Source organism: Protopterus annectens, chromosome 6.part0 (assembly GCF_019279795.1).
Source record: "Protopterus annectens isolate FY-2018-M chromosome 6.part0, PAN1.0, whole genome shotgun sequence".
Taxonomy (NCBI): domain Eukaryota; kingdom Metazoa; phylum Chordata; order Ceratodontiformes; family Protopteridae; genus Protopterus; species Protopterus annectens.
Genome location: NC_056737.1, coordinates 272,036,496 through 272,050,129, shown reverse-complemented (window position 1 = coordinate 272,050,129; position 13,634 = coordinate 272,036,496). Strand labels below are relative to the sequence as shown.

Genomic DNA, 13,634 nt, shown 5'->3' with positions numbered 1-13,634 from the left:
TCAGGCATGGAATTATTGGAATCTGGTTTTCTATGCTGTGCTGGTGTTGAGACCATACATTCCTTAGGTACCATTGTAACTTTCTCATATGTAGCCTGGCATGCGGAATCAATATTATGCAGGATGCCATGTAACCCAGGGCTTGCAGGACTTTCCTTGCAGTAAGCTGAGTTTGTTTTGTTAATGACATGAAATAGCCTGGTAGTTGCTTTTGTTTTTCTTCTGTGAGAAAGGCCATCTGAGTTGATGTGTCCAGATCTGCCCCCAAGAATGTCATCCTTTGGGAAGGTACTAGTCTTGACTTCTGCATGTTGACTGTGTATCCCAAGGCTTGCAACAGTTGTATGACATTTTTCAAATCTTTTGTCAATTGTGCCTTGTTGTCCGCTTGTAATAGGCAGTCGTCCAGGTATGGGTAAATTTGAATTCCCTCGAGCCTGCAATGAGCAATTACTGATGCCAGGCATTTCGTGAATACTCTGGGCAGAGTGGATAAGCCAAAGGGCAATGCTGAGAATTGATAATGCTCTGATCCTGCAAGAAATCTGAGGTATCTTCTGCAATCTGGTCGTATAGGGACGTGCAGGTATGCCTCCTTGAGATCTAGAGTCACCAGCCAAGACTCCTTGCCCAGCATGGGAAGAAGCTGCTGGAGGGTCAGCATTTTGAATTTTGGAACAATGAGGTATGTGTTCAGTGCGGACAAGTCGAGAATAGGTCTCCATTGATTTTCTTTTCTTGGTACCAGGAAAAGCCTGGAGTAAAAACCTTGACCTTGTTCCATTGGTGGCACCTTTTCTATAGCTCTTATCTCTAGTAAGTTGTTGATTTGTTTTAGAGCATCTGTTTTTTGGCTTGGTGGTAGGTTTGGCATTCCCCTCTTTTTTGGTAGAGTGTGGAAGTGAAACCTGTAGCCCTTGTCTATTGTTTGCAAAGTCCATTTGTCTCCTGTAATGTAATGCCAGTTGTCTGAAAATAAGGCTAGCTTTCCGCCCAAGGGAGCTTCCAGTTGTTCCCTGGTAGGCGGTATCAGGGCCAAGTCATTGTGCTTGTCCAGTGGAAGTGGTTGTAGTTGAATCTGTGGCGGTACTTCTCTGGTTGGTAGGTTGCCACTGACGTCCCCTGTAGGCACCCCTAGCTTGATTTCTGCCTCTTGGGCGTCTATTTCTGCCCCTCTGTGCTCTGGAGTTGTCTGGAAAGGACCAATTCTTCGAAGGCCAATTTCTGCTAAACCTCGGAGGTTGGACCTGTAAGAAATCCTTGGCAGTTTGGACAGATTTTGCTTTTTCTTCCACCTTCTTCAGAACCTCCTGTGCAGGGGAACCAAACAAACTTTGTTTCTCCATGGGAGCATCTAGGAGTTTTGATTTAACATGATCTGGTAAGGACTGTTCTTTTAACCATGCATGTCTTCGAATCACTGTTCCAGTCAGAGCTGACCTAAAGGAAGCCTCCAGTGCATCATAGCCACATTTTAAGAAATGGTTACTGACCTGCTGAGAGTTATGTACCAAATCCTGAAGAGACTTGCGGTCTATAGGTTCAGGAGAGGAAAGTTTTTTATTTATCTGGTCTAACAAAAATTCCTGATATTGAATCATGTGAAATTGACAGTTTAAGGCCCTAGCCGAAAGAGCAGCAGAAGTATAAACCTTTTTACCCCATCTCTCTAATGCTCTAGATTCCCTATCAGAGGGAAGAGGGTTTTTGGCAGAAGCAGCTGCCACACCTTTCGGGCCCTGTGAAATGGTTTCTGGATCTGCAACAGGAGCCTTATACAAATGGTAGTGTGTGTCCGGGACCCTGTAATATCTGTCAGGCTTGGCAGGAGCTGGAGGAAGGGAATCAGGAGCAGTACAGGCATCATTAAATGCATCGTCAACTACTGTTAGTACTGGAGGAATGGCTAAAGGCCTATGCTGTGGTAAGTGTAAGAAGGTCCTTAGCCTTTTCCTTGAATCTGAAAAATCCTGGCCCTGCCATTGGAAGTGCTCCCTCATAGCATGTAAGGTTTCCCCAAAAGAAAATTCCTCAGGAGGAGAAGCAGAAGGAATGGAGTCTTCTGCATCAGAATCCTCATAAGGAGAATATGGGCCTTCCTGAGGGTCAGTAATGTCTGAGTCCTCCGAGGAATAGTCTGTAGAGACAGGATCTGGGGGTTCAGTCCTAGGCCTCTTATCTGAAGGGGGCTGAGAGGCCCTGTCTGGGTGAGGTTGTGATCCCCTGATCAAAGAAATGAGATCCTCAGCCAAGCTGAGTATTTGTGAACTAGAGGTAGGCCTATGTGGGGTAGTTTTAGCAGGTAAGGCCTTAGAAGATTTAGCTGCTTTAGCCCTGGCAAAAGCCTTGCTGGACATAGAAGCAGGGGGTCTAGCAGCCCCACGTGTAGGGGTAGATATGTCTAAAGGAATAGTATCCAACAAATCCTGGGAGCCTGCTTCTGTAGCAGTAATATCAGTAGCAGATTCAACCATTGTCTGTGAGGCCTCGGCTACAGGAGGCATGCTTTCAGCCGAAGGAAGAACCGAGGACTCTGTTTCAGCCGAAACAGAGACACGCGCGGTTGGCCTAACCGCGGTTTCAGCCGAAACTGCGGACCGCGAGTGTCGGTCCTTCTCCTTGCGCTTTTTATCTATTTGTGTAGTCGGAGTCTCCGACGGCATTTTGTAAGCAAAAGCGGGACCAAAAAACTCCTCTGCAAACTCCGACCGACGTCTAAGCGTTCGTCGGTTGAAGGAAGCACAGGCTAGACAAGCTGATACGTCGTGGTCTGGGCCTAAGCAAGGAAGGCAGTAAGAGTGGAAATCCTTATGAGGTATTTGTTTCCCACAAGTTAAACAATTATTTACTTTTTCTGACATCGGCTGAGGCAAGAAAGAGTCCCCAACGGGGTACTTAGCTTTTTTAGAAGTCTTCGGTAGCAGAAATCTCTGGATCTGACCGACCGGCACTTGCGAACAGCTTCTGCTTCGGGCACCACGCGGCAAGAAAGACTGAGGAAAATGGCGTCGGATGATGCCTTTATACCCAATAAACAGCAGCTATGACGTCGGGTGAAGTGCGACATCAGCCGAGGCCAGACCCAGACTTTGGAATCCGGCCGACCGAAGGGCTGCCTGAGGCAGGACAACCCATATGTTAGGACTGCAGATGCATCCTTGAAGGACATCTAAAAATGTTTTGCTGAGGTACAATTCTGGTTAGAATAAACTAGCCGTGTTCTTAATACCATAAAAGTAAGTTCATACCATTCATAACCCCTTCCACAAATCACTGCAACACATCATTCCATCAAATTCTAGCTATCACTGCAACACATCATTCCATCAAATTCTAGCTAAAGGTAACTGCCCCCCTGGAGTGATTAACACCAAAAAACTCTTAGGAATAACACAAGAAACAAGCTTGATGATTATATCAAGACTAGCATAAAAGTAAAAACCACAAACTTGGATCATTACATACAGATAATTCTTAACCAATCATACATGTCACCATGACTCCATCTTAACTACTTCCACATCCAATATATGTGCCAGATAACTTTACCAATCTTCACTACACTTTGCTGTCAAAACTACAGCAAATATTTAAAAGTACAGCAAAACAGGTCTAATTACAGCAAAACTGATCATTGTAACTTCAAGCGTGAAAATGACCGATTAGCTTATAAATTATCAGTTAGACACAATGAGCTTAAATACTTGATTGGATAGCAGAAAGGAAATTCACCCCAAGGATCAAGTCAGTCGCCCTGCTAGACAGGGGTCCAGGGAAGTAAATAGTGTGGGAAGAAATAGCCACGGAATTGTTATGGCTAGGCTTGTATAGGCCCTAGGGCTGATAGCCTAGTACCAACCTATGAACTACCATTCCATTATATGCGTCCCTGATTAAGCCCATAGCCATTAAAGCCTTTACATGATGCACTCGAGCTTGTATGACAGCCACAGTTTCACAATTCAAACTTTACTACAGCAGTTTCCAAGTTAACAAAAATCTTAGAGAGTTAGGCAAACTCAGTATACAACTAAACCCAAAGTCCTTAAAGAATCACAGCAACACCAGGCAGGAATGTATCTGTACAGTGTCAGCTGAAACATGCCTTTTAGACATTGCCCTTTCAATAAGGTTAGGTGGTCCTATATACACACAGACAGAGAATTTTGGACTGTTTTAAGCTTCACACAGTCACTTTAAGACCTTTCTGAAAGCCCTTTGTGTTCACAAAATAAGTCCTCTTTATACATATGCTGCAAATAACTCAGACCCTTGCTTAATAATCCATAGCTTATTACTGAAGTTGAATGATGAGGATGAATTATTTCAGAATGCCTTAATGAATGCTTTTTCACAACCCCTGCTGACCATCAAACACTGTGTTACTCCTCCTTGCCTGCTGTACTAACCCATTCAATCTCTAGGGCAAAAGGTCTAAGGTTCATTTGTCCCCCTGACAAAACAGTCAAGTGAGCCAAGAGTGGATGCCTTCACTCACGTTACCGATCAGGAATTCCTTAAGCCCTAGCATGCACTGCCCATGTCTTTAGTGTCCAAGGGGTTGGCATGCAATGGGCTGTTAAATGTATGTTGATGTCTTTGCATTATGTAACCGAATATCTCTGTTACCCTGTTAGACAGCATTGCTTCGTGATCCCTGGTTTCCACTGGGAATTCAACCACAATGTGTTCCCAGGCACTCACTCTCTCCCCCCCCCCCCTCCCATCTTGGAGAAGTGAGCAGGCTAAGCCGTGGCATTCCTCTCCTTCTCTGTGTAAGCTCCAACAGGTGCAGTGCCACTAACTGTGCATAGGTTACCTGGGTCATAGTCAAGACTGTCTTGCTCTTTGTCGATGGAGGTAGCTGAATGCCTTTAATATGCCTTCCATTTACATTCTTTTTCTTGTTTTAAGATTATGACTAGCGGCAGGGCAGCTTTTCTTGTCAGACCTCTATAGAAAAAGGATTAGGCCCATTCAGAATCTCCAGTGCATCACTTGTCAAGTGTAGCCTTACCTGAAAATAAACAGAATTCAGCAAGCTATAAAGCTCTTGGCCTTCTTTCTGATGACAGGTTTTCAAAGATAACTGGACCTATACAAAAACACAAAAATAGTGATAGTCCTTAAACTCGAGCAATGCAAATGTTCTTTTTCCTATTAACTTGTTTTACTGCCAATTTACTTAAGCTGTCACTGGGTATAAAACTAAATGGACTGAATACATAGACGTGTAGGGATACTCATTATAAATTACAAACTGCACATCTTTTCTATCAGCAAAAAAACATCATATGGCAAAACAGCAAAATGTGTTACTTGTATGGTATGCGTTACAAGGGCACAGTCAGCTATAGAGACAGAAAACTATTCTGTACAATTCACTTCAGGCAAAAGCTTCTTTTTTAAAACTCCAATTTTGCAATCATCTTTCTGCAAATCAGTGCACATGTTTTACACGAATAATCATTTTCCACTTAAGAAATAAACAGTACTTAGCATATCAGCTGATCCATAAGGAGTCTTTTGCAGTATGAAACAGTTGGGATCTCTTCCCCAAGACCACTTTCACAATAGTTCTTAGCTATTCAACACCCATCATGCTGTGGGGTCACATGCTAAAGATGAGAGAGTAAAAAAAAATGACCCATACTGCCTAGTTTTGACTAAAAAAAATCCAACTGCAATAAAAAAGGCAATACAGGGGAGAACAGCTGGTCCTTCTTCATTAATTAGTAATGACTGGTAACCTTAGCATCAGTTCTACTGGGCATGTAATTTCTTCCCATTCTGCTAATTCACCCTACCTCACAACGTGCTACTACTTCCTGCATTCAGTTGTGGACCAAGCAAAATCATTCCATAGAAGACTATTTTCCATAAAGAAAAAAAAAGTCTAAAGAAAATTATCAGTGAATGAAGGCAAGGATGGTTTCTGTATACTTTGGCCAAAGATCTAGTGTTAAAACTTAAACAAAACCATAACTTTTCTATGTGATACTGAAAAGGTTTGCATATAGTGGCTACTAGGATACAGAGACTCTAACATAACAGATAGCTGTACTACAGCAGCATGCCCTTAGCTACTGTGGCACAAAAGAAAGAAGACAGACCTGGAATGTATGTTAAGCTTTCTGTATTTTGCAAAAGTATCCAAACATGACCAAGAAGCCAGAGAGCAATCTAAGGCACTATTCAGAAAAAAAATGCTGTAAAAGATATAGCTCTGGAAAAATGCATTTAGGAACAGATTGCAGGGATATGCCATGCTTATTATTAAAAAGTCATGTAACTGGAAATCTATCAGGAAAATAAACTTTTAGTGAGTCTAAGCTCTGCTAAGCTTTCAATCTATGTTTAAAAAACGTACATGTGTTAATGTGAGTGATCTCTCTTTCAGCAACATCTCTTTACTAGTCCAACAAACGAGGTTGACAGGAAAACTGCATAGGTCGGGGAGGTAGGACCAAGACTGAGGAACTGGACTGCTGTGCCACTGAATGGAAGAACACAAAAGGGATGCCTTCCTGAAACAGGAAGATTTTTCCTGGTTCCAGTAAACTTCAGTTTGTCTCAGGACTTGTACAAGGGGACAGAAAACAAGATAAACCTCTTAGCTGATGATGCAAAGACAGGTGCTGCAATGAAGCATTAAAGGTAGAGTCTAGAAAAGGATGTGGAAAAGCAGATATGATCAGAAATGGGAAGATGGGGAGCACAGCAAAGGGCAAACAAATCCAAAGTACAGCACCAGGGTCATACCACAAAAATAGTGTGAAGTAGAAATTGAAGGAGCAGACCTGACAGCAAAAGAGAAGGAAAATAATCCTGGAGTGCTTATCACATTAGTACAGGGCCATCAGGAGCCACTAGTTAGGGTTTGGGACAGTGCCTGCAAACAAAGCTACAGTCCATCTTTGGGGTGACCCAAAAGCAAAAAGGTAATGCTTCCACTCAGTAGTGACCTGGTCGCACCACAGCCTGAAAACAATGTGCAGTATTGAAGACTATACAAGGAGCATAAAGTACAGTTTTGTACCTACCATAAATGTAGATGTGCGAGTGTTCACCCTGCTGCAGTCATCACACTTGGGTTATCCTGCCGTCAGGTGGTCCCGCAGTCGGCCCGAATTCCAAAGTCTTGGTCCGGCGTCGGTTGCTGTCACTTCTTTCCTGCCGTCAGTGTGCCAGGGGTATACAAGTGGCATCCAACGCCATTTTCTTCAGTTTTTCCTGACCCAGATGTCAGGTGCCCCCAATAGGTAGGCAAAAAAAAAAAAAAAAAAAAAAAATATATATATATGATCCTGCAGCATAGGCTACAAAAAGCTGGTCAGTTTTTCTGAAAGCCTTAGTTTTATCCAAGTAGTAACGTAATTAACTGTGAATGTCCAAAGAGTGCAGGAGTCTTTCTCCTTTGTTCTGGGGATTTGGGAAGAAGGTGGGCAAGTGAATGGTTTGGTTTAGGACCACACTAGATACCACAGTTGGCATAAAGGAAGGATTAGTTCATAGAGAGACTCTGTCTTGATGAAAAATGATGAAAGGTTCCACTGCCATTAGTGCCTGTAGCTCAGAGACTCTTCTAGCTGAGGTTATTGCTAGTAGTAGAGCAGTTTTCCATGAAAAAAATTTTAAGTCAGCTGAAAAAGCTGGTTCAAAGGGCGGCAGTGTAAGCTTTTCCAGAACAAAGTTGAGATCCAAAGTAGGTGTTGGAGCTCTCCTTGGAGGTCTTAAGCTCTTAGTCCCTCTGAGGAACTGTCTTAGGAGTGGGTGAGAGAATAAAGGAGGATCCGTGCTGTAATGATCTGAAATTGCTGAGGTGTGGATCTTAATAGATGAAAAGGAAAGTCCTTTGTGTAACATCTCAGTTAGATATTGTAGAATCTGAGGGATGTTTGGATCAAGGAGGTTCAGGCCTTTAGCCTGGTTCCAGGCGCAAAGTCTTTTCCATTTGTCTGAATACGTTTTCCTGGTGCTGGGCCTCCTGGCCTCCAGAATGATATCCATAACAGCTTTGGATAAAGGTGTTGGCTGGTTGTTTAGGTAATTTGCCATGCAGCCAGGTTTAAAGTCTTGAGTTGGCTGTGTAGAATCTGATGGTCTCGCTGGGTGAGCAGGTGAGGAATTTGTGGCAAAATCCATGGTGGGCCGTGGGCCATGATCCTTAAAATTGGGTACCAATGCTGGCGTGGCCAGTCTGGTGCAACGAGTATCATTTGTGGCCTCTCTAATCTGACTTTCAGCAGTACCTTTGCTAGAAGAGGTAGTGGAGGGAAGGAATACACTGTTAATGTTTTCCAACTGAATGAGAGGGCGTCCACTTTCCAAGCTAATGGATGGAAGGTCCTTGTGCAAAATTCTTGAAGTTCGTGGTTGTGGGGGCTTGCAAACAGATCTATGTCTGGGCATCCCCATTTTTGAGCTATCATTGCAAATACTTGTGGATCTAGTTTCCATTCGTGTGGATCCATGATGTTTCTGCTTAGGTCGTCTGCCAATGTGTTTTTCTTTCCTGGCAGAAATTGTGCTTGTAATTGAACCTGGTAAGACAGTGCAGTGTTCCACAAGGTCATTGCTTGCCTGCATAGAGGGTAGGAATGTGTGCCCCCTTGCTTGTTTATGTACCACATGACTGTGGTATTGTCCGTCTTTATTATTAGTTGTCCTGGGTGTAGAAGGTCCTTGAAAGCTGTTAGGGCATTCTGTACTGCTAGCATTTCTTTTTGATTGATTTGCAGATGCCTCTGATCTGTAGTCCATTTGCCCTGAATGCACTGTCCTGCCATGTGTGCTCCCCCAGGCATAGTCCGATGCGTCTGTTGTCATAGTTTGCCTGGCTGTGGGTAAGGTGAAAGGCTGACCCTTGTTGAGGTGACATGCCTGTGCCCACCATAGAAACTCCTGTTGAAGGCAGGGAATGAGTGGTATCATTGTTTCCAAGCCGTGGCTGTGCTGAGTCCATTCACTTTTCAGGTACCATTGTAATTTCCTCATATGCAGTTTTGCAAATGGTATTAGTAGTATGCAAGATGCCATGAGTCCCAAGGCCTGCAGAATTTTTCTTGCAGGGAGTTGGGTCTTTGTTGCCATTATCTGGAAATATTGAGACAGCTGTCGTTGCTTGTCTGGCGTGAGATAAGCCATCTGGGCCGTTGTATTCAAACTGGCACCCAGGAATATTATGTTTTGTGAGGGCACTAGTTTTGATTTCTTTTCGTTTACTGTGTACCCTAGGCAACTTAGAAGGTGTTTGACAAATGCCAGATGTTTTAAAAGAATGTCCTTGCTTTCTGCTTGAATAAGCAGTCTTCCAGGTATGGGTATATTTGAATTCCTCTTTGTCTGCAGTATGGAATTACTGGTGCCAGGCATTTTGTGAAGACCCTGGGCGCAGTAGATAAGCCAAAGGGCAGTGCAGAGAATTGATAATGCGTTGAACCTGCAATGAAGCGGACGTATCTTCTGCAATTATGTCTGATAGGGACATGCAGGTATGCCTCCTTGAGGTCCAAAGTGATCAGCCAAGCATTCTTGCCCAGCATAGGAAGAAGCTGCTGTAGTGTTAGCATCTTGAATTTTGGTACTTGCAGATAGGAGTTCAGAACTGAAAGATCCAGAATGGGTCTCCATGCTTTGCCCTTTCTTGGGACTAGGAAGAGTACGGATTAAAATCCTTGTCCTTGCTCCTGTGTAGGTACCTGTTGAATGGCTCTCAAGTTCATGAGAGCTGTAATTTGTTTTTGTGCCTCTGACCATTGATTTGGTGGCAGGTTTGGCATTCCTTTGATCCTTGGTAAGGTATGAAAGTGGAATCTGAATCCTTGAGAGACAATGTTTAGAACCCATTTGTCTTTTGTGATGATGTGCCAGTTGTCTGCAAAAAATGCTAGGTTTCCTCCCAAGGGAGTTGCCAGGAGAGATTTGCTTGGTAGTTTGAGGAGAGTCATTGTGTTTGTCTTCTGCTAGCTTGAGGCCTGTCTTCTCCTCCTTTCTGGGTAGCAGAACCCCATTCACGAGGTTTGTAAGGGCCCTGTGACTGACCTCTACCCCTTGGGCGTCTGTATTTGCCCCTCTGTGATCTGTCTGAAGCTGGAAAGGACCATTTTTTTGTTGTCCAATTTCTGCTGAAATGAGGGGGTTGTACCTGAAAAAAATCCTTGACCGTTTGCATAGACTTTGCCTTATCCTCAATCTTCTTTAAAACCCCTTCTGCTTTGACACCAAATAATACATCCTGCTGTAAAGGTGCATCCAATAATTTTGCTTTAACATGGTCAGGGAGGGTTTGTTCTTTTAACCAAGCATGTCTATGTATGACAGAGCCAGTAACAGCTGCTCTACAAGAAGCTTCCAATGAATCAAATCCGCATTGTAAAGTATGTTTGCCCACCTGTTCAGCGGCATGCAACAGATCCTGCATTTCCTTGAATTCAGGCAGTTCTGAATGTCTGCTCATTTTTTGTTTTAACTGAGACATTAGGAATTGTTGATATTTCAACATGTGAAACTGGCAATTTAATGCTCTCATAGCCAGAGTAGCTGACGTGTATATTTTCTTTCCCCATCTATCTAGGGCTCTGGAATCCCTTTCAGAAGGCACAGGATTTTTAGCCACAGAAGCTTTTGCTCCCTTAAGACCCTGGGAAATTGTTTCTGGGTCAGCTACAGGGCTTTTATAAAGGAATTTGTGTGAGTCAGGTACTCTGTAGTATCTGTCTGGTTTGGCTGGAGCAGGAGGAAGAGAGTCTGGATTTAAACTAGACTCCAAGTAAACATTATCCACAATATCTAGAACAGGAGGGATAGCAAGAGGTCTGTGCTGGGGTAGTAAAAGGAACTCTCGGAGCCTTTTCTTAGAATCTGAGTAATCCTGGCCTTCCCAGTGGAAATGTTCCCTCATGGTATGTAAAGTTTTCCCAAAGGAGTAGTCTTCAGGGGGAGATGCTGAGGGAATAGTCTCTTCAGCATCAGAATCTTCATAAGGTGGAAAAGTGTAATCCCGTTCCTCAGAAGAATCTGAGGAGAGAGAAACCTGGTCAGAGGATGCATAATCCTCCTCTTGTCTTGGTCTTTTATCAGGAGGGGGATAGGAACCCCTAATAAGGGTAATCAAATATTCAGCCATCTTAAGCATCTGTTTCTTAGGCATGGGGCCTTGAACTGTAGACTGATGTACAGTTTTAAGTTTAGCATAAGATTTAATGGTGAGTGTAGTCGGTCTGAAGACCTCTTCTGCAACCGAAGGGGTTTCCATTGCACCGGTGTCTAATGCTGCTCCGGTGTCGGTAGATGGCTGCATCAGCCTAGTAGACTCCGCTTGGGAATCCGCAGCTGTCTGGGGTTCCAGATCTGCGGTAGTCAGGGGCTGCGTAGGCGCCTCACTGAAAAGCGGAGAACCGGCGACAGGCCCAGCTGAGGCCTCGGCATCTGGCTTATTCCTAGGCTGCCTGTCCTTATCCTTGCGTTTTTTATGAATGGCGGTCGTCGGCTGCTCCGACAGCATGATATAATTAAATTTCCTACCAAAGTAATGCCGTGCAAAGTCAAAACGGTGTTTGATAGTTCGTTTATTAAACCTAGCGCAAAACTGACAACCTGTGATGTCGTGGTCTGGGCCTAGGCAAGGAATACAATAGGAATGGAAGTCCTTATGAGGTATTTGCTTCCCACAAGAAATGCAATTGTTAACTTTTTCTGACGTCGGACTGAGGCAAGAAAATGTTCCCCAATAGGGTACTTAGCTTTATTGAAGACTTCGGACTGAAATTCAAATCGAAAATCTCAGGTGTCAGCCGTCCAGCACTTGCGAACTGCTTCTGCTTCGGGCACCGCACAGCAAGAAAGACTGGAGAAAATGTTGGATGCCTCATATACCCCTGGCGCACTGACGTCAGGGAAGAAGTGACAGCAACCGACGCCGGACCAAGACTTTGGAATTTGGGCTGACTGCGGGACCGCATGACAGCAGGATAACCCAAGTGTGATGACTGCAGCAGGGTAACACGATGAACATAGTACAGTTGTGTACACTTACCATAAATGTAGATGTTAAGAGTGTATTCACTGTTGCAGTCATCACATTTGGGGTTATCTGCTTGTAGTAGTCCTCAGTCGGCCTGATTAACAAAGTCTTGGGTCCTGCGTCAGTTGCTGTCTCATCTTCTATGACGTCAGGTCGTCAGGGGTATAAAACATGCAGCAGACGCCATTACATCAGTTTTTCTTGCCCCAGATGTCAGGTGTCCCCCTAATGGAAAGCAATTAAATAAATAAAAATACAAGGTTATACCTCCAAAAAAAAAGCAAATACACCAAAAAGCTTTTAAGCATAGAAGGAGAGTACAGGTACAGCCAAAAGAAGTCAGGGGGCTGGAGGGAGGGTAACCAGGACTGCAACAGTGAATACACTCTAACATCTACATTTATGTTAAGTGTACACAACTGTGCTATGTTCTTCGTGTTTCACTGCTGCAGTCATCACATTTGGGTAGATTCCCAAAGCTAAGGATGGGAGGAGGAAGTTAGATAGCATTAGGACCAGCTATAAGGCCCTGCATGACTGCAGTGGCAAAGCCAGCTCTGGACTTAGAGAAAATTAGCAAATGGTAATGCTTGGTGAAAGTATGTACAGAACTCCAGGTAGCAGCTTCTAGGATGTCCCTGGTAGGGACCCCTCTGAGAAAAGCTGTAGAGGTAGATGCAGCCCTGGTTGAGTGGGGTCTGATCCCCTGTGGGATAGGTTTTCCATGGTGCTTACAGCAGAAATTAATGCAATGGCCTATCCATTTAGAAATGGTTTGCTTTGAAATAGCCTTCCTCTCTGTCTCTGTAGCAAATGCCACCAGTAGTTGTTCAGATTTCCTTTGAGGTTTAGACCTGTCCAAGTAGAATCTAAGTGGTCTGTGCACATCTAAGGAGTGCAGTATCCATTCCCCTTTGTTCTGTGGATTAGGAAAGAAGGCTGACAAATGGATGGACTGATTAAGAGCCACACTGGATACAACCTTGGGCATGAAGGAGGGATTGGTTCTGAGGGACACCCTGTCTGCATGAAAGGTTCCACTGCCATAAGGGCCTGTAATTCTGATACCCTTCTAGCTGAAGTGATTGCTAAAAAGAAAGCAGTTTTCCAAGAGAGAATTTTAAATCTGCAGTAGCAGCTGGCTCGAAAGGAGGGAGAGTGAGTTTCTCCAATACAAAGTTAAGGTCCCAAGCAGGAAATGGAGCTCTCCTGGGTGGTCTTAAATTTTTGGCCCCTCTGAAGAACTGCTTGAGCAGTGGATGAGAGAAGAGGGGAGATTATATGTTATAATGAGCTGAAATGGCTGAGGTGTGAATTTTGATGGAGGAAAAAGACAGGCCCTTGTGAAGCATCTCAGTTAAGTATTGTAAAATCTGAGGTAAATTGGGCACTGTTGTGCTCATTCCTTGAGACTGGTTCCAGGCACAGAATCTTTTCCATTTTTCAGCATAAGATTTTCTAGTACTAGGCCTCTGCCTCTAAAATGATATTCATCACTGGTTTACTGAGGAATGGTAAAGGAGAGATTAGGAAATTAGCGAGGCTGCTAGGTTCAGAGTTTGAAGGTGAGGGTGCAGAATCTGGTTCTCCTGCTGAGACAACAGGGTAG

The 13,634-nt window shown here is 43.9% G+C and overlaps 1 protein-coding gene across 1 annotated transcript in view; it reads right to left on the bottom strand.

Moving 5' to 3' along the window:
- The window catches only part of PALS1 (protein associated with LIN7 1, MAGUK p55 family member), a 2,503,255-nt gene that overhangs the window by 1,264,721 nt on the left and 1,224,900 nt on the right, over window positions 1-13,634 (bottom strand). Inside the window, exon 5 of the mRNA XM_044074024.1 lies at window positions 5,018-5,095. Coding sequence (XP_043929959.1) covers window positions 5,018-5,095 — 78 coding nt within the window. The remainder of the gene's footprint in view (window positions 1-5,017; window positions 5,096-13,634) is intronic.